Source organism: Colobus angolensis, unplaced genomic scaffold (genome assembly GCF_000951035.1).
Source record: "Colobus angolensis palliatus isolate OR3802 unplaced genomic scaffold, Cang.pa_1.0 Scaffold61, whole genome shotgun sequence".
NCBI lineage: Eukaryota > Metazoa > Chordata > Mammalia > Primates > Cercopithecidae > Colobus > Colobus angolensis.
Window position 1 is genome coordinate 8006600 of NW_012119710.1, and position 20638 is coordinate 8027237.

The 20638-nt window shown below is 40.0% G+C and overlaps 1 protein-coding gene across 1 annotated transcript in view; it reads right to left on the minus strand.

The window, feature by feature from the left end:
- Window positions 1–430: 430 nt before the first annotated feature.
- The window catches only part of PATL1 (protein associated with topoisomerase II homolog 1 (yeast)), a 38648-nt gene continuing 18440 nt past the window's right edge, over window positions 431–20638 (minus strand). Inside the window, exons 6-19 of the mRNA XM_011963501.1 lie at window positions 20244–20345; window positions 19705–19794; window positions 19277–19494; window positions 17508–17597; window positions 16388–16568; window positions 16014–16137; window positions 15123–15220; window positions 14337–14396; window positions 12792–12940; window positions 11082–11241; window positions 6582–6737; window positions 3006–3097; window positions 2765–2914; window positions 431–2130 (exon numbers count right to left, since the gene is read on the minus strand). Coding sequence (XP_011818891.1) covers window positions 2109–2130; window positions 2765–2914; window positions 3006–3097; window positions 6582–6737; window positions 11082–11241; window positions 12792–12940; window positions 14337–14396; window positions 15123–15220; window positions 16014–16137; window positions 16388–16568; window positions 17508–17597; window positions 19277–19494; window positions 19705–19794; window positions 20244–20345 — 1692 coding nt within the window. The 3' untranslated portion in view covers window positions 431–2108. The remainder of the gene's footprint in view (window positions 2131–2764; window positions 2915–3005; window positions 3098–6581; window positions 6738–11081; window positions 11242–12791; window positions 12941–14336; window positions 14397–15122; window positions 15221–16013; window positions 16138–16387; window positions 16569–17507; window positions 17598–19276; window positions 19495–19704; window positions 19795–20243; window positions 20346–20638) is intronic.

A 20638-nucleotide genomic window follows, 5' to 3' on the forward strand; every position in this document is an offset into this window, starting at 1 on the left:
AAGAATGACCAACCATTCCCCATCTCCTTTGAAAAGATGAATTTTGAAATACCATATGCTCAGAACTAAGCACATACTATCCATGAAGGCAGCTGAATGCCTCATTGGGCTACATGAGTCTCTTAAAGGGGGACAGATTCCTCAATGCCCAGAGATAGGCAGGATGGAGAAGACAAACTACAGTTTATCTACTACAATTTATAATTTCGTCGTATAGTTAAAATGGGGGGAGGAGAAACTGAAAGCATCTTAGATTTTTAAAGAAAAGTTACTATATAAAAATATTTGTCTTCTTCACAACAAAATTAAAAAGGTAAAAATATAGGTAATAATATCTTTAATCCCCAACATCAAATTGCCAGTCTATCTAAATATCCTAGAAACATAAAAATCATATTCTGAGGTAACAAAGTAGAAATGCAGGCACTCATTTTTAAGTATACAATTTGTTTTTATTTACAATACCCTATAAAAATGTAAATTTAGAAACTTTTATTTTCATTAATTAGAACAAAACAAAAAAGATAAAGCACAGTAAGGAAGAGATAATAATCAAGTATTCACTTGATTGGTTGTGAAGGGAAGGTAGGAAAGGCGTGTAGTGGAAATGGTCAGTAGATAACGGTAGAGGGAAGCTAGGTAACGTCACTGGGGAACAGCTGGTGGAGCCTGGGGTTACAGCATGGGAAGAAATGGAGATGGAGAACAAGGACAGCTGGTTTTAACAGAGGATTTTACTGTTGTACAATACATGTATGTGCAAAATGTTTATTCTCTTTAAATATCATAACCTGCCCCCCCACCCCCCAACTACATTCGAAAAGGTAAGAACAGCAGAAAGATCAGGAAGGCCATGTAAAATTAATTCAGATTTAATTTTCTTCAGGGCTGTAATCACTAGGGATCAAAACTCTTTAGTCTGGTTGATTGCTGAATGGGAGAGGGGTAAGTGAGAAAGATCATGGCAGGCTGGCCCTGCAATTATTCAAATCCAGGCCCCTGGCTGCCTGGGAACGAGACTTGGGTGAGATGAAGTAGTAAGGACAGCAGTTCTGCCCATAGTGTGGAGACTAAAAAGTAAAGCAGGCCAAACTGAGCTTCCATGGTTACAGCTGGAAGTTTCTATTCATGACACCAAATAAAAGTGGGGAAGAAGGAAGCATGGCTTACTGAAGTAGTCTCAGGAAGACAGGGCAAGTGTGCAAAAAGCCACACTGCCAAAGCAGGCTACTAGTGAGGATCATCCTGGACTTCGAATGCACTTGAGGGAAAGGCTCAAGTACACTGTAGTTGTAGCAGGAAAAAGACATAACCATGTGCTGTTTCCATTAAGGTGGACAGAAACTAAGGAAATAAAGGTGGGAAGAAGAAAAAGGACTTCTCAGCCTAGATTTGGGCATAAGCCAATTAAGAATTCTGATTTTATTAAACGTGCTGCATACTCTTTATTTATGTTAAAACAAGTAGAACCCACCAAATTAATTACAAGATAGAACAGAAACAGATTAAAATACATCAGCTGGTTTGTGTTTAGAGGAAGTAATGAGACAACTAAATATTCTTCAATCTAAAATTCATTCTTTAAGGACCCTCTGAAGATCACATAAATACATGTATGGGGTGTGTGTGTGTGTGTGTGTGTATCTACGTGTGTGTGTATATCTTGATTTCTACTTAATTGGCTCTTCTATAGTCATATTAATATGGGGCAATGAAAAAACAACTTCAGTAGGATGAGGGAAGGAATCCTTTGGCAGGCTACAATCTATTCTGAGCTGGAGTAGTGGTGGGATAAAGGGAGAAATTACACTTGTGTCTCTAGGGCAAAGAAAATGCAAAATTGAGAACTGAGTAAAAGTAGGACATGCAGAACTGTAACATAGAAGGTAAAGGAGAAACCAGCAGAAGTATCACCCAGCCAAATTTCATAGAGCAGTGGGGAAATATCTGACATTTAGAGAGACAACCCCTGTAAACAGGAATCGATCCCACAAGACTTTGCTTTGGGGAAAAAGCTATCTTCCTTCCCTCATTAAAAACACTCCATTGGTGATGGCAGCAGTGCAGGTGGCAGCCAAAAGGAGGTACAGGACACATTTGGAGATCTTTTATCGTATCCCCTGAACTAGCCTAGGGGTACAAAGGAGAGAAAGGAAAATTGTATAAATGAGTTAAAACAAAAGGCAATCTTTCATATTACAGTTACATCTTTGTAAGACTTCTCATAACAAAACACCCGAGATATTTCTCTACCCTTAGCATTTAGTCATCTTTTATGAAGGCCCTGTTGTACCCAGTTCAGTGTTTTATATCTAACAGATACACAAATAGTTAATAAAAAATCAATCTCTTCCACCAAATTCAGTTTTATTCCCCCCTGCACCCCAGTCATACCTTCTTTTTATTTATTATTTTTTTGAGACAGGGTCTCGCTCTGTCACCCAGGCTGTAGTGCAGTGGCACGATCTCAGCTCACTGCAATCTCTGCCTCCTGGGTTTAAATGATTTTCATACCTCAGCCTACCGAACAGCTGGGATTACAGGCATGTACCACCACACCTGGCTAATTTTTGTGTTTTTTAGTAGACGGGGTTTCACCATTTTGGTCAGGCTGGTCTGGAACTCCTGGCCTCAAGTGATCCACCCTCCTGGGTGTCCTAAAGTGCTGGAATTACAGGTGTGAGCCACCGCACCCAGCCTCCCCACCATAACTTCTTAAGTCCCAGCTTTAGTGAGATGTGAAACTCTCCTGTTTCAAACTTACTGCAGTTTTGTCTCCAGCAAGTTCAATTTCTGCTGGTCAACATAGCGAGAGAAGAGGGACACTAGGTTTGTAGGTATAGAGATTGGCTTGGCCAGGGCTGCTTGGGGAATTCGTAGAAGTTCTCGTGTTGCCATGAACATCACCTCCGTCCTGACAGGGAAGACCCATAATAATATTATGAGACAAAAATTTAAAAGATTACCTCAAATAACTTAAAATAAAAGAAACAGTCCACACTGACCACTGATTATTTTGCGTTGATTCTGTAGCAGGGTCTGAACTCTGTAGGTCTTCACCACGGCTCAGGAGGATAAGGAGCAGTGACAGGCCAAACTACGAGAGAAGACAGAGGGAATTAAACTCAACACTGCGTCTAAACCCTCCACCACTGTTGAAGGGATCCTGGCATCAGATGGGGAACGGCTCTAAATCAAAATGACCTCACCAATGTGCTTTTCTGTGAAACCAGACAAAGATCAGACAAGCATGAGTTGAAAGGCTATGTGTCTCTCCAGGTTTTATTCTCGGATAGCAGTGGCCAGGCGCAGCCAACAGAAACGGAAAGTCATGGTGTCCAACACGCCTCCCTGTTCCCCATGCTGAGGTTAAAAGATGGTTTTCCTTGCCATGGATAATGTAGAGTTTGACTTTTCTCCTATTTATGAGAACTGAAATAGGCTAAAAAGGAAAGTCAATGAAGACCAACTTTGATACAGAAATTAAAATCAGGAAAAAAAAAGAAAAAGCATTAAATACAGTAAGATATTTTGAATTAAGAAACAAGGTATAAACTGTAGGAAAATATACAAATAAGGACAACTGAAATAAACATGGTATAAAGGGAAACTTTTCATTAAAAAGCACATCTCTATCTGGAAATACAAAGTCTTAGAGAGAATGTTAATGAAAATCTAAAAAATGAGAAAGGGTAAACAGACGTATACACCATATCTATAATTAAAATTCAGAAACATGCTTTAGAGTATGAAATATATAAAAATGGTCATGTGTGGTGGCTCATGCCTGTAATCCCAGCACTTTGGGAGGCCAAGGTGGGTGGATCACCTGAGGTCAGGAGTTTGAGACCAGCCTGACCAAAATGGTGAAACCCCATCTCTACTAAAAAGAGAAAATTAGACAGGCATGGTGGCATATGCCTGTAATCCCAACTACTTGGGAGGCTGAGGCAGGAGAATTGCTCAAACCCGGAAAGTGGAGGTTGCAGTGAGCCAAGATCGCATCATTGCACTCCAGCCTGGGCAACACGAGTGGAACTCCATCTTTAAAAAAAAAAAAAAAAGTAATATATAAAAATGTGTTTTATTTAGTGGACAGTAAAATCAGGAAATGTAGTATTTGGGGTATAGGATAAAATTATGGGCCAGGCGCAGTGGCTTACGCATGTAATCCCAGCACTTTGGGAGGCCAAAGCGGGTGGATCAAGAGGCCAGGAGATCGAGATCATCCTGGCTAACAGGGTGAAACCCCGTCTCTACTAAACAACACAAAATATTAGCCGGGGCTGGTGGCGGGCGCCTGTAGTCCCAGCTACTCGCAAGGCAGGAGAATGGTGTGAACCCAGGAGGCGGGGTTTGCAGTGAGCTGATATCATGCCACTGCACTCCAGCATGGGCGACAGAGGGAGACTCTGTCTCAAAAGAAAAAAAGAAAATGAACAGGGGACTGGGCGTGGGCATGGTGGCTCATGCCTGTAGTCCCAGCACTTTGGGAGGTGAAGGCAGGACTACTTGAGTCCAGGAGTTCAAGACCAGCCAGAGCAACATAGTGAGACCCTGTTTTTGCAAAAAATATAAAAATCAATCAGAGGCTGGGTGTGGTGGCTCACACCTGTAATCCCAGCCCTTTGGGAGGCTGAGGCAGGCTCATGTGAGGTCAGGAGTTCCGGACCAGCCTGGCCAACATGGTGAAACTCCGTCTCTGCTAAAAATACAAACATTAGCCCGGTGTGGTGGTGGGCACCTGTAATCCCAGCTACTTGGGGGGCTGAGGCAGGAGAATCGCTTGAACCTGGGAGGCAGGGGTTGCAGTGAGCCAAGGTATCACCACTGCACTCTGGCCTGGGTGACAGAGCAGGGCTCTGTCTCAAAAAAAAAGAAAAGTCAATTGGGCATGGTGGCACATGCTACTCAAGAGGCTGAGGTGGGAGGATCACTTTGAGTCCAGAAAGTTGAGGCTGCAATGAGCTGTGACTGTGCCACTGCACTGAAGCCTGGGTGACAGAGTGAGATCCTGTCTCAAAAAAGAAAATACAAATAGGGACAAGATCTAGGTTAAATATATGACTCATAGCTATAAATGGATCATAAAAGGAAGGCTGGCAGTACTGTGGGATTCCATCCCAACTTTCTAAGCTCACTCATAGAGGATAGGTAACCTCACTTTTCCACAAAATTTCCCCTCATGGCCAGTTACAGTAGCTCATGCCTGTAATCCCAACACTTTGGGTGGCCGAGGAAGGCGGATAGAGACCAGCCTGGGCAACATGGCGAAACCCTACCTCTACAAAAAATACACATATTAGTTGGGCATGGTGGCATGTGCCTGTGGTCCCATCTACTTGGAAGGCTGAGGTGGGAAGATGGCTTGAGCCCAGGAGGCAGAGGTTGCAGTGAGTCAAGATCTTGCCACTGCACTCTAGCCTGGGTGACAGAGCAGACACTGATTTAAAAAAAAAAAAAAAAAATCCCTTTTCATGTTATTCTCAGAAAAAAAATACTACTGCCTTTACTAAAATTAAAACTAAGAGACCAAATAACAGAAAGGCACATTCCTGATCACTCCAGAACCCCATTTAATATCCCCGGAGGCACTGTCACTTCTTCTGCCTCTGATATACTGCCCTTTAGTGTCATGCTTTGGCAGATTTTCAGGTGCAAAGGAGCAAGAGGCCTTGAGACCACTTTTTCACCTCTACTATACATAGAATGGCCCTTAATGAGTAACTACTATGTACCAGGTATTATATCAAAGCACTTACAACTGTTATTTAAGTACCAGGACAACTCTGTGAAGTCTACATCATCACCCCCATCTTATAGACCAGGAAACTGATTCAGCAATGTGATATCATCTGTCCAAGGTCACAAAGCTAGACAGTAGCAGGCAAGGACTAAAAATTCATATTCTTCACTTCATATTATACTTCCCCTAGGAATCTCTGAATCTTTAACCTGATGCAAATAAAGTATGAAATGGATGATTCTGCTATGACAGACTGCTAAATGCCTACCTAACATGCCTTCCTACCCATTATCAGAACTCTTATGTGTCATGGCAATGGCATAAACTAAAAGGTATTTTCCAGCCTTCCCTGCACTTAGGTGTGGCCATGTGACAATGTCCTGGCTATTAACAGTAAGTAGAAGTTTTTGGTTAGAACTCCTGGAAAAAGTCTCAATAAGGAAGATGGACAGCTGGTCCACACCTTTTTGCCCTCCAAAATCCATCTGTCCTTCTTGATGTAAAGCTGAATCTTGAATTCCACAGCCATCTTGGACCATGAGGAATAACGAACATGGAAGCCACTGCTAAGAATGGCAGAGGAAAAAAAGTGAAAAAGCCTGGATCCCTGATGACTGTGGAGCTACTAAATGAAATTTATTTCACACCAGACACATAAAATCCTATTTTGTTGAAACCACTGTTATTTCTAGCCTCTGTTACTAGGAGCTTAATGTAACTCGTAACGGAAAGAAGCCTTTTTCACAAGTTGCTAGAGATACAGCAGCCATTATTTTAATCTATAATGCAAATTAAGACACTTCACAAGTTCAAGGACTGAAGAGGGCAAGATTACCTTGTTCTGGAGCACAGCAGTGAGGTGAGGATTGGAGGGTGCTGGTGTAGCTGCACTTTGAGGTAGGTTCATTAGCTGTTGCAAAAGGCTGGTGATAGTCACTGATGGAAGATGATAGACGAGGAGAGAGAAGGGACTCAGTAAGCATGGCAGCACCTACAAAAAATAAATTAAAGCATTATATCCTGGCATGTGTTACTTCAGTTACCCTCCCTCAGGGGCATGGATGGAAGGATGCTCATTTGCATATTCAACCACTTAAGGCACAAGTCTGGCAGATATGACTAGAGTCTTAACAAGGAATTCTAGGCTATCTACTGAGAACTTTTTCATCTCAATTTGCATTGAAAACACCATGACTTGTGTGAACCAAGGGTGTAAAAAAAAATCACTCGCAAATACATACCGAGAGTTATGCTAAAACATCAATATTTTAACTCATTCCATAAATATTTTTAAATGCTTACACTGTGCCAGGCCCCATGGGCTAAAAACAAATGGCAAACAGGACACAGAACCTCAGGGATCTAAAGTACAGCGGAGAAGATATGGGTTAATTGGCAATTTCAATATACTGTGAGAAGCACTCGAAGATAGGTTAAAGGCCAAGCAGAAGAGCACTTCAGGCCAGGAGTTCAAGACTAGTCTGGACAATGTAGTGAGACCTCATCTCTACAACAAATAAAAAAATTTCAGCTGTAGTCCCCAGCTACTCAGTAGGCTGAGGTGGTAGGTTTGCTTGAGTCTAGGAGTTCAAGGTTACATTGAACTATGAATGCACCACCACATTCCAGCCTGGGTGACAGGGTGAGACCCACCCTGTCTCAAAAGAAGTGTTTTCAGATTTAATTGTATTTTCTCTTATTCTAATAAAAGCTCAGTGAGGAAGAAGAGAAATAATTAGCCAATTTTTATAGATTTTTAGAGAATCTATAAAGTGATGAGAAACTCAGTGTTTGGAGTTACACAGCCAGCAGCTAGAGCCAGAACCCAAGGCTGTTGAATTCCAGTCTTCTAGTCATTTATTTCTTTTGTCATGTAGCCAACTGGAAAGTTAAAATACAGAACTATTAATATAAATAACTAGGTTGTAACACAACAAAGGAAATCAAGAGTGCTTCCAGACAATCAATGCCCACGGTATAAAGTGATGGTTGGTTTTACTTTAAATGGCACCCGCAAATGGGGAGTAAAATATTTTTTGTGGTCTACTACTATAAATAAAAAAAGCTTTTATTATGGTCATTTTAAAACATACACGAAAATATAAACAACAGCATAATGACATTCATGTACTCATCACCCAATTTCAACATCAACCAAATTATCAACATTTTGCCAATCTTATTAAATCCACATTCCTCCTGTATATCATTTCATCCCAAAATACATCAGTTTGTATTTCTAACAAAATCTCTCACAATATCATACCTAACAAACAATAATTTTTTTCATAGAACATTTCTCAAGAAATAATTTTAAAATATCATCTAGTATCTGTTCCAAATTCAAATTCCCCCAAATGCCTTTAAAAATGTCTTTTAGCAGCTGAACTTTGTATTAGAACCATTATTGTGCTAATTATGGTTCAAACAAGATCCACACATTGCATTTGCCTGGTAAGGTTTTTAAAATCTCTCTAACAGATCCTCTGCCGCTGGCCCTTTTCTCTTGTTATTTAACTGTTAAAGAAACTGGGTCATTTGTTCTGTAGCTTGAATTTGGCAAACTGCATGTTGGCAGTATCACTTAGCAGGTTCTGCTATACTTTGTTTCCCTCCTAAATGGATAGTTAGAATAACAGGTTTATTTGATTCAGGTTCAGTAGGGTGTGGGAGGGACATGTGAGAAAATGTCATGGATAGAACTGTGTGTTTTCCATTGCATTATGTCAAGAAGAGCTAGGTATGGTGGCTCATGCCCGTAATCCCTTCATTTTAGGAAGCAGAGATGGGAAGACTGCTTGAGCCTAGGAGCTTGAGACAAGCCTGGAAACACAGGAAGACTCTCTTTCCTTTTTTTTTTTTTTTTTTTTAAAAAAAGCACAGTGCTTGGTTGTCCACTCTTAGAGGTGTTGAGTTCATCAATGGGTTCACGTGTTGCCAGGCTGCTCCAACCACTGTAAAGTTCCCCATCCACTTTTTACCTAATGCTTTTAGCAGCCAGTAATGAGCGCTGTCTAGATTAACTGCTTTTCCATTGAGGTTTACGAAAACAGTTATTTTCTAATTTTATCATTTCTTTTGTATTTATTAGCGAAAATTCCTCTACAAAGAAGAACTTTGTATTATCAACTGTCTGATTACCATGACATTTGGTTGTAATGGAAAGGTAGGATAAATGCTTTTCTTTTCCTTTATTTACCAATTTTCTGAATAGTGAGTTGATGGTCTAGTAGTCTCCAAAGGAGATCAATATATGTTTCAACATTATTCACTCATTAAATATATTTGATATATTTGAATCTACTGCTGTAATTGTTCTTTCTGATGAAAATTATTCCACTTTTGGCCAATGTGAGTCCCTTGAAATTGGTTTGTGCATCCTTTAGACAGGACCCTAGTAATCTATTAACTTCCTTGCTTTCTGGCACTACATATTCTAGGATATCTTGTACATTTCATGATTCAGACCTAGAAACAGCTATTACTTCAAGAAAATGGTATTTAGAGATATGGTTTATTACTCCTTAAAGCATACAGGTAAAAATCAGCCTTGGTATTCAGCCAAACTTTCCTCCCTAGCAAGTAAGCTCTACGAAAGCAGGCATTTTGTACTCTTATCTTTTAGCACCTAGAACTAGGTGCTGTATGTATTTCTAGGAGGTAAAATAGTGCCTGGCACATAGAAGTATTCAGCAAATATCTCCCAAACTTGTTTCCACAGAAGAGCTCTAATGGGATTACAAGTGCCCATTACACTGCGTACAATTTACATGCTCTAAGGTAGCTGTTACTTTTTTAGTCTGGTCTTCTATTTTCTAGGATAAACCTCAAATACTGGAACTTTTCCCCAACTCATTTTTCATTTGTGGAATCTTTTTTTTCTGAGTAGCTGGGACCACAGGCATACGCTGCTGTGTCCGGCTCAGTTTTTTTTTTTTTTCTCTAGTTTTAGTAGAGACAGGTTTTCACCATGTTGCCCCAGGCTGGTCTTGAACTCTTGGCCTCAAGTGATCCACTTGCCTCAGCCTCCCAAAGTGTTGGGATTATAGCTGTAAGCCACTGTGCCCAGCCAAATCTTTTAAATATATACTTGTCCCAACCCACTTCACTTCTTTCAATGAGACCTAAACTTCTCTTTCATTTCTGCTGCAGATGCTAACATTTCAAGGATCTACGAAGCAATCATTTCCTTTTGTAGCATACCATTTATAAGGTATTCTGATGTTCTGTTTCCTGGGGACTCATTACTTAGATGGTTATTACTCAACTTGTAGTCTATAACAGGTTCACTCTTATATATTTTACTACTCTGAATCTTGCACTAATATTCATCCTTTGTCCTACTTTTATCAATCTCTTATTTTGAACTTCTTAAGACTATTCTAAATTTTGCTCATCTTTCAGGTGTGCTATGACAAGGACAAGGAAAGAAAAACTCTAACCAAGAATTAACTTGCACATGTGATAACCATGTTAAAATTTCAGCCCAGTTTATAAAATAATGATAAAAATTATTTAAAGGGCTGGCTCGGGTTGGACGCAGTGGCTCAAGCCTGTAATCCCAGCGCTTTGGGAGGCCAAGGCAAGATGATTGCATGAGTCCACGAGTTTGAGGCCAGTCTGGGCAACATGGCAAAACCCCGTCTCTACAAAAGGTAAAAAAAATTAGCCGAGCATGGTGGCGCATGCCTGTAGTCCCAGCTACTCAGGAGGTGGGAGAATCACCTGAGCCTGGGACACGGAGGTTGCAGTGAGCCAAGATGACACCATTGCACTCCTGCCTGTGTGACAGAGCAAAACTCTGTCTCAAAAAAAAAAGAAAAGAAATCAAAAGGGGACTAGCTCAACTGCTGTGGGATACCATTTAACCAAGTCTACAGGCTAATGTTAAGCTACTGATAACAGACCAATAATGATCCTTTATATCTAGCAAAGTAACCAAGACTAAAAGTTTTCAAACTTCAGTGAACATCAGATTCAGTTGGAGACTAAGATACAAAAACCCTAATCCTTCTGTAAATTCTGATTCAGCAGTTTGGGGTGGAACTGATTTATCTACACAAGTAATTCTGATACAGACCACATCTTCACAACTATATCAAGTAAGAGGGAACTGTTGTTTTTCTCATGTTTAGAAACATAGTCTGTTTGATCAAATATGGGATTAAAAATACAGGCCTGAAATACTAAAGGTTTTGTTTTAAATAATCAAATCACACGGCCAAAGATTAGACAAAAATACAAGAGGGAAGAGGAGAGGAAAATAAGTTTGCATTCTAGAAATCTTATCAGTTATAAAGACTCAAAGGCAAGATGTCCCATCTTGCATAGTCACCTCATCTTGTGCATCCTTCTTGATAAGGAAAGGGAGGTTCCTGGCTGTTGTCATGAGAATGTCAGCTGCTTGCTCTGTGGAGAGGAAAGGAAGAATACGGGCAACCATTCTCTTCCCTTTTCGGATACACATGATCTGTACAAAGTGGTCATCACTAGGCCTGCAACGGAAGAAAAATGCCAACTTAGGTCCGCAAGAACAATTAAGAAACCCTCATTTTTTTTCCTCTTAGATGTTACTGAATGAATATACTGCATTCATTTTCATTCTACAATAAAATAAATTAGTAGGAATTACTTCTCCAAATCTCAACCAAATAAAAAGTAAATTTTCAGGTTTTACAAATGTAGAAAATCATCATTTCACAAATTATATGGTTAAAAAAAACTTGGCCAACTGTATGCACTAATTTCCTTAACATTTTTTCTTTCTTTTTTTTTTTTTCTTGAGACAATGTCTCACTTTGTTACCCAGGCTGGAGTGCAGTGGCGCTATCTTGGCTCACTGCAGCCTCCACCTCTTGGATTCAAGTGATTCTCCTGCATCAGCCTCCCAAGCAGCTGGGACTATAGATGCCCGCCACCACGACCAGCTGATTTTGTATTTTTCTAGAGACAGGGTTTCACCATGTTGGCCAGGCTGGTCTCCGAACTCCTGACCTCAAGTGATCCACCACCCCCTCAGGGTCCCGAAGTGCTTGGCCTCCCTCTCTTAACTTTTAAGTAACCGTACAAATAACATAGGTTAACAAAGCAATAGCTTTAAAAAAAAAACCAAAAAGAAAATAAAAACATTCATCAACTCAGCGTTAATTAGTGTTACCATTTTAAACAACATTTTGCTTTGTATTACATATTTTTTTATTTCATAAAACAATGGGCTCATAGAATGCATACGGTTTTGTACCTTGACTTTTTTCACTCAAGAACTTATTTCCATGTCAATAAATATATTTCAACTACATACATCTTAATGGCTAGATAACATTCCAATCTATGGATAAACCATTTATTCAACCAGTTCCCTGTCAGCCTAACTCCAGACAAGGTGTGTTGAAAAGAAAGTATTTATTCTTATGTTTGGTTTCGTGTATGTCCTGGCTTAGAAGGATCAGTGATTCTCTTGAACGGGTAAAAGGAAAGGGAGTCATTAGAAGCTGTGGTTCTCTTGAATACATCAAATAAGTATTTAGGATTTACAGAACATTTAACATGAGCAAGATTCTTTTGCAGATAATGGGGTAGGAGAGGGATTCCCCATTGGAAGACTGAATGGTTTCGACAGGATATAAATATTTTGCGGAAATCCCAGGAAGTATAAATGTTTGTACATCTGATCTTAGTAATAACAAAGATTACAAGGTTAAACATGCTAGTAATCATAAATCAGGTGGAATCTGTAAGCACAAAAACAACAACCCAATAATGTTATCCACTGTATTTCTAGCGCCTAGCACTGTCCCTGGCATACTGACTATGTATTTGTTGAATGAATAAATTCAGGATAAAGAGGTTTTTTTTCTTTCCTCACTGGAAAAGATAATTCATATTTTAAATAAAGTGGCATTTGAGTTAGGCTAAAAGGATAGATTCTGAGCTTACAGAGATGGTAGGGAAGTGTACCTAAGAGGCAGAAATGCATGAAGTCCAGTAATGACAGAGGAAGGAGTCCAGTTAGTTTAATGTTTTCCTCAAAGTGCATAATGCTTACCTCTCTTGTCCCGGCAATTTCCCCCTCAAGTTGTCATACATGCTACAAATTTTGTGCTTTCTCTCATCCATTAGGGCAGGTCGCTCTTCTTCTAGACTTAGGAGATAACGTCTTTCATAGTCCTCCACATCAAGGAGTAAGCTGTAGGTCTAAGAAGGGAGACAAAAGCAGGCCACAGCATGCTGGGTCAGAACCAGAGTATTAGTTAAACAATTTCACTGTTTAGGACTGACTACTAGATAAAGACAAAAGAATACAAACTTTTTATACAAAGACTGAGATTTTTTTTTAAATGTAGAAAACCATATAAAATAACTTAAAAAGTTCCTCAAACCACCATTCTTTGTCTCTCTCTGACCTCTATTCTACCAGGCAAAGATATTAAAATAGTCCAGGCACGGTGGCTCATGCCTGTAATCCCAGCACTTTGGGAGGCTGAGATGGGTGGATCACCTGAGGTCGGGAGTGCAAGACCAGCCTGAACAACATGGAGAAACCTCGTCTCTACTAAAAATACAAAATTAGTCGGGCGTAGTGGCAAATGCCTGTAATCCCAGCTATGCAGGTGGCTGAGGCAGGACAATTACTTGAACCCGGTAGGTGGAGGTTGTGGTGAGCCAAGATCTCGCCATTGCACTTCAGCCTGGGCAACAAGAGTGAAACTCCGTCTCAAAAAAAAAAAAAAAAGATAGTAAAATAATTACACTTTCCATGACCAGACTGGCCAACATGGTAAAACCCCATCTCTACTAAAAATACAAAAAATTAGTCGGGTGAGGTAGCCTGCACCTGAAATCCCAACTACTTAAGAGACTAAGGCAGGAGAATCGCTTGAACCCGGGAGGTGGTGGTTGCAGTGAGCCGAGATCACACCACTGCACTCCAGCCTGGGCGACAGAGTAAGACTCTGTCTCAAAAAAAAAAAAAAAAAAAAAAAAGGCAATCCAAAGAGAAAACTATTACTATCATCTCCATTTTTACAGATAAAGAAACTGAGCATAGAAAGGTTAAATAACGTGCCTTAAGTTACAGACTCAGAAATGGAAAAGACATGATTTGCAGCTTGGTTCTAGAGTCCATGCTTTTAACCGCTATGGTGTATGGCCTTACAATGTGGTGTTTACATTTTACAAATCAACTATTAATATCCATTAGTTTCCTCAGCACTCAGAATAGTGCCCAGTAAATATCTGTGAACTAAATTAATCCATAGGTAGGACAATGTAATTTTTATTCCCATTTTATCAGGCTTAGAGAGGTGACTTGCCCAAAGACACTCAGCTATTAACTGAAGAAGCTTGGACAAAAACCCAGTACATTTCCAACTTTAACTGCAGTGTTCTTTCTTTCCACGATGCCAATAGGTGAAACATACCATAATCCTTTCCAGAGTTATCTGGTACACAACAGTCACTTACCAAGAATATATTCATGAATTAAAACCAAACAACACTGATTGATTGCTCACTGTTTCAGTTCTAGTGTATACATACATGTGACAGTTCCATATTTGAAACTAACTACAGCAACAAATTCTAAACTTACTTTCTCAATTATGACAAGGGTTTTTCTCCTCTTGTCTCGAACTTGTTTTTCTTTTGTCTCCTAAAAGAGAGAAGACTATTCAATGCAAATTCTTTACCTCTGTCAAAATAATTTATCAAGTGTGCATCTGTAGGTTCATTTGTGACAATACTTTGAGAAGATAATTGAGTCTGAAAGTTAATCTAAAACAACCTTGCTATGAACAAAGGTCAAAGTTTTGACTTAACCCACAAACTATTAAATTGCATTCATAGATAGGCAAAGGGTAATCTTAGTAGAGGATAAGGAAATCATATGAAATATGAAAATCTTGTTTTTTATTTTTAAGCTTTAATTTTAGGTTCAAGGCTACATGTGCAGGTTATAGGGTACATGTGTTTGTTACATAGGTAATCTTGTGTCATGGGGGTTGCACAAATTCTTTCATCACCCAGGTACTAAGCCTCATACCTCGTAATTATTTTTTCTGATCCTCTTTTTGAAAATCTTAAAACACATAGAAAATGATAATTTTTTAAAACATCAAACTGGAGTAAATACATGCTGTTTGCAGCCAGAGCTACCCAGTCCAAAGACTCCTGCCACCCTAGTCCCTGCCTGGCTGCCTTAGAAATGAAGGTGTGAATATTGCAGCACATCTGTGGAAAACTAGAATGCATGACAAGGTAGGCGGTCCCAGGTTAGACTACAGACAACTCTACCATGCCTGATCTCATTCCATGGTGACCCCAAAAGAAGTGGTCACAAATCAGATGTTCTTAAACAGACAATTGTGTTGACACTTACATCATCCTCACTCCGAGATGTCACAACAGCATCAATCATTTTTCGGGGATTATTCACACTAGAAACGGTCAGCTTTCCCAAAGAGCCCTCAAATTGCACTGCAAAGACAAAAAAAAAAAAATCCAACAAAATAAAAAGTCAGCAATGCAGGCAGGCAGTGTTCAAATAAGATTTTTACTTTCCTCTGTACCTTACTCACAGTCTAATCACTTACTGCAAAAGTCAATGTGTTATTTAGGCCGGGTGTGGTAACTCACACCTATTATCCCAGCACTTTGGGAGGCCGAGGTGGGTGGGTCACTTGAGGCCAGGAGTCCGAGACCAGCCCGGCCAACATGGCGAAACCCCATCCCTACTAAAAGTACAAAAATTAGTTGGATGTCGTGGCACACGCCTGTAATCCCAGCTACTCAGGAGGGTGAGACATGAGAGTCGCTTGAGCCCAGGAGGTGGAGGTTGCAGCGAGCTGAGATGGCACCAATGCACTCCAGCCTGGGCAACAGAGTAAGGCTCTTTCTCAGAAAAAAAAAAAAAAAGTCAATGTATTATTTAAAGCAATCCCTTACCAAAATCTATCCTTTCTTTTTTTGTTACAATAATTATCACGATAAAAATCTAAAGTATTTCCCCCTTATTTTAGGGGTACTGCAAATTAGAATACATTTTAAAAATCATGAAATCTCAAGTAGAAAAGGACCTGAAAAGGCACATGTCAAAGTGTTCAGTCCAGGCTTGAATAAAGGCTGAGTTTTGCATTTATTAAGGACAATAGTACTTTAAAATCACTTTGAAATGTCTTTACATATCCTTCCACATATACACTTGTCTATATTTAATCAGCAGCTTCTCAAATTTCTTTTATTATGGGTATTTTTCTTATGAGGACCTTACCTGGCTTATAGGCGTGCTCCAGTTTGGCCACCTGAGGGGTGATAAGCTTGGTGCGCTCCTTCTTAGGGCCATCACCTTGTATTTCTTCAGCAGCTGACAGTTTCTCCAGTTTTTCAAAGTAATTCTACCATGAGAAGATGATTTCAGTTGTAACACAAGCACAGAACACGACTGTTGTTTACCATCAAATAATTTATGCCAGTGACAGTAACACAAGTTCAGTTCTAGAAATGTACTGATAGTGAATAGTGCAAGAGGCTAAGTATCTCAAAAGAAAATTTTACAAATATTTAATTGTACCAATATTTAAATGAATACCCTTACCAGTGTAGGGGACCAAACTATTATCCTCAAAACTAGCACAGAGTATTTACCTGGTAATAAAAATCATCCAGGTAGGGATCAGTGCTTTGCAGTTGCATCATCTGGATTTTGGAGACCCAATCCTTTTCCCGCTGCAACATGAGATTGGCATATGGATCCTTTCGGAGATGATCTTGATGACTGCTCCGGTGACTTCCTCTATCTCCTGCACCATTGAGATTCCGATGCTGACTGAAAAACATACGCCACATTCACTCCAAGTGGGCAAATTAATTACGCTTTTTAACACAGAGGAATAAACCAGGCCAGTTTTTTTTTTTTTTTTAAAGATTTCCCTTGCTTTTCTTAAAAGGGGAGTGAAAAAGAACTAAGTCTTAATAGAATTTAAGAGGAAAGAGCTATGTAATAAATAATCAAGAAATAAAACTAAGACCTGAGTACCTTTCCATATGCTAAGCATATTCACCTATGGACTTTTGTATAAGCTCTAGAATAACTCTGTGAGGTAGGTAGTTTTCTCTTCCCCACTTAAGACAACAAACCGACGCCAAGAGAGAGCAAGTAACTTGTCCAAAGCCATACATCTAGTGGTGGACTAAGGGATTTTGACACAGGCGATTTAGCTCTCAAGTCTACATAAATATTTTAAACTCATTAGAAATCACGAAATATTTCAAATGCAGAGAAAAAGCCCAGCAAATACTATAATAAATATCCATTTACCCATCACCTAGACCTAATAGAAAAAAATGTATTTGGTTGAATTTGCTTCAAATATTTTAAAGTAATATTAAAATAACACAGTGTTACACTGACAGAGGCCCTGTTGTACCCCTCTAGACCCAGTTTCCAGCTTCTCTTCCTTCGTAGAGGAACCACTAAATCCTCCCTGAAATGTTTTTGTACGTTTATTACTTGTGTGTCTGTGTTTAAATATTACACAGTATTATTCTGTGTGCCTTTTAGTTTTACATAAATGGTACATGTAATTCCGTTCCTTGCTTCTTTACTCAATATTATGCTTTTCATATTTACATGTTGATAATACATCCAGGCTTATGGATATGAAGTAAACTTACAAAAAAAAAAACCAACTAAATAGCATGTTGTTACACTGTCAAAATTAAAAGCTGAATTAAGAAGCCATAAAGGAGTTGGATGAGTACTTACTTTCTATTCTGTTGCTGTCTCTGATACAAGAGTCGACGGTGCTGTGGATGAAGGTGAGTTGTGTCTGGTCTAAACATTGGGGCCTGAGATCTAAGAAAAACGGAACAGAGGTTCTCAGTTTGGTCAACCTGATGATTTGAAATTTTAAAGAATGTTGTCAGTACAGGATAACTTCATACAGGTTAACTTAAGGGACTATAAAAGTCTATTCGGGCTGGGTGCAGTGTGTAATCCCAGCACTCTGGGAGGCCAAGGTGGGTGGAACACTTGAGGTCCGGAGCTTGAGATCAGCCTGGGCAACATGGTGAAACCCTGTCTTTATTAAAAATACAAAAATTAGCTGAGTGTGGTAGCAGGCACCTGCAGTCCCGGCTACTTGGAAGGCTGAGGCAGTAGAATCGCTTGAGCCTAGGAGGCAGAGTTTGCAGTGAGCCGAGATCGTGTGGGTCACTGCACTCCAGCCTGGGAGACAGAGTGAGACTCTGTCTCAAAAAAATAAAAAAAAAAACAGTCTATTCTAAGGAGACCTTTTAGAAGCAAAAGATAGTCATATTTTTACATATCTTCCACAAAGACCAAGTTCTAAAAGGGTGATCATGAAATCTGAATGAATTAGGAGTAAAGCAGTATAATTCTTTTTCTTTTTGCTTTTAACTGTTTAACAGAAGTCTCCAAGTAGGTTTAACATACTCAGTTTCAACTGTGTGGGAATATCATTAAAGATATATGTGTGATAGTTAATATGACTAGGCCTTAGTACCCAGTTATTTGGTCAAACACTGCTTAGATGCTGCTGTGAGGGTATTTTGTAAAGATGTGATTAACATTTATAACAAACTAAAGTTTCCCAGAAGAAGGAATTCTGCCTCAAGAGTGGAACACAGAAATCCTGCTTGAGTGTCTTGACTGCTGACCTGTTATACTTATTTCAAACTCAAGACTGCAACTTGAGCTTTTAAAAACTGTTTCTTGCCTGCTGGTCTGTCTTACGGATTTCGAACTTGTCAGTCTCTACAATCACATGAGCTGATTTCTTTTCTCTTTTTTTTTTTTTGAGACGGAGTCTCGCTCTGTCGCCCTGGCTGGAGTGCAGTGGTCGGATCTCAGCTCACTGCAAGCTCTGCCTCCCGGGTTCAGGCCATTCTCCTGCCTCAGTCTCCCGAGTAGCTGGGACTACAGGCGCCCGCCACCTCGCCCGGCTAGCTTTTTGTATTTTTTAGTAGAGACGGGGTTTCACCGTGTTAGCCAGGATGGTCTTGAACTCCTGACCTCGTGATCCGCCCGTCTCGGCCTCCCAAAGTGCTGGGATTACAGGCTTGAGCCACCGCGCCCGGCCGAGCTGATTTCTTAAAATAAAACTCGTTCACATGAACATTCTTGCTCTCTTTCCTCTACTGGTTCTCGGGTGTCTCTTGAAAATCCTGACTGCCACAATACGATATGTAATAAAACACAACTTCACCGAAACAGGAACTTGAACCCCTTTTGTTATAAAACCAGAGGATAAAAGCAAACAACTTAGCTAGTGTGAAGATTAGCTGACTTTTCAGCATCTGTCGCTCTATTCCATACCTTCTGGTAATGTGAGAAAAATGTGATTCACAAGAAAGCCTGGAGATTGTCAAACATTTCCATGTTTGTCAACCTGAGAATCCAATAACATCTTAAAATGTATTAGTTAGCAAATATCAAGAGACTTATAAAACTACACATCTACAATCAAGGGACTTGGCTGATAATTGATAAATAGTGGCACTGATTTTGTATACCTTAGGTTTTGCAGGTGGGGTCCTGGGCCAGGAGGGTGCTGCTGTGGAGGTGGTGTAGCAGAGGGTGGAGCACTAAAGAAGGCACGGAAGCCTGGTGCTGGGGGAAGCATCTGCCCAACTCGCCCTTGTAGCAACTTGGGATTCATGGCAGCAAGTGGACTACCAACAAATCCAGGCACCCGTGCAAACTGGCTGGGAGACATCCGTCCAGGCTGTAGCTACAAAGAGGAAGATCTTAGATTTAGACAATTAGCAAGTCCCTTTGCTTTTGTCTACAGAAAGGTGAATACTGTTTCCATCAATAACTTTGTTTGAAAAAGTAAAGGCAAAAATAAGAGTAGTGATTCACAGCAAGAAAGGGGCTATCATCTAATGAACTTCAGGAAAGTAGGAGAGTTCTTTATGAGTAGGGTAAATCACAGGCTTACCTGTGCTCCTCCAAGAAGCTGTGCTCTCTGGAGGGGGCTGAGAACAGGAGGAACACTAGGAGGAAAAGGGTGACCCAGGAGGGAAGAGTTCTAAGATAAAAAAAAAAAAAAAGCTATAAAACAGGGGGTACATCAATATAATAATAAGGAAACTCAGCAGAAATGCAGTATAAACTTGGGCATAATAACTCCCAAATTACAGAGTCAAGCTCTGGAATATAAAAAAAGAGTAACGCTAGGAATTACAAAAACACCATGACCATGTGACATGAAAAAGCAGGCAGTAGAATGTGGGACTGAAATGGTAGGAACTAGATGATCACAATCAGTTTATATTTTTAAAGATGAGAAAAGAGTTGATGTAAGAAACAACTGTCCTCTGACCTGGAGACAATTAGATCCAGAAATTTAAGTAAGGAGATTATAAAAAATAGGTATAATTTAGGAGATGTCAGCAAACCTAAATACTGGCAATGATCACACAAACAGCGATCAGAAAATACATACTGCACATTTTTGTTAGGCTTAAAGTGACATACCGGGACACTGCAGAGCTGGTTTGGAGACATCCTCTCACCATAGGGAGCAGGATAACGAGGTGGCATTGGGGGCCGAACATGGACAGGCTTCGGACACAGAATCTATCAGGACAAACATATATACAACTACACTCAATGAAATCAGTTTTTCTTCCACCTAACACTCCCTCCCCTCAAGTACTGGTAGAGACACAGAACTCAATGCAAAGCCCTACTTCTAAGCAAATTGCTATGGCTACAGGTTCAAATACAGAACCTTGGGCCACTTTCTCTCACAAATCAAGTACAGTGTCAGCATTAACTGAGGAAGATTTAGCTAATTCTCCAGTTATCCCCACCCTTCCATGCTGTCTGAGGGAGATACCAGCAGATATTCTGACTTGCAAATTCTCTCC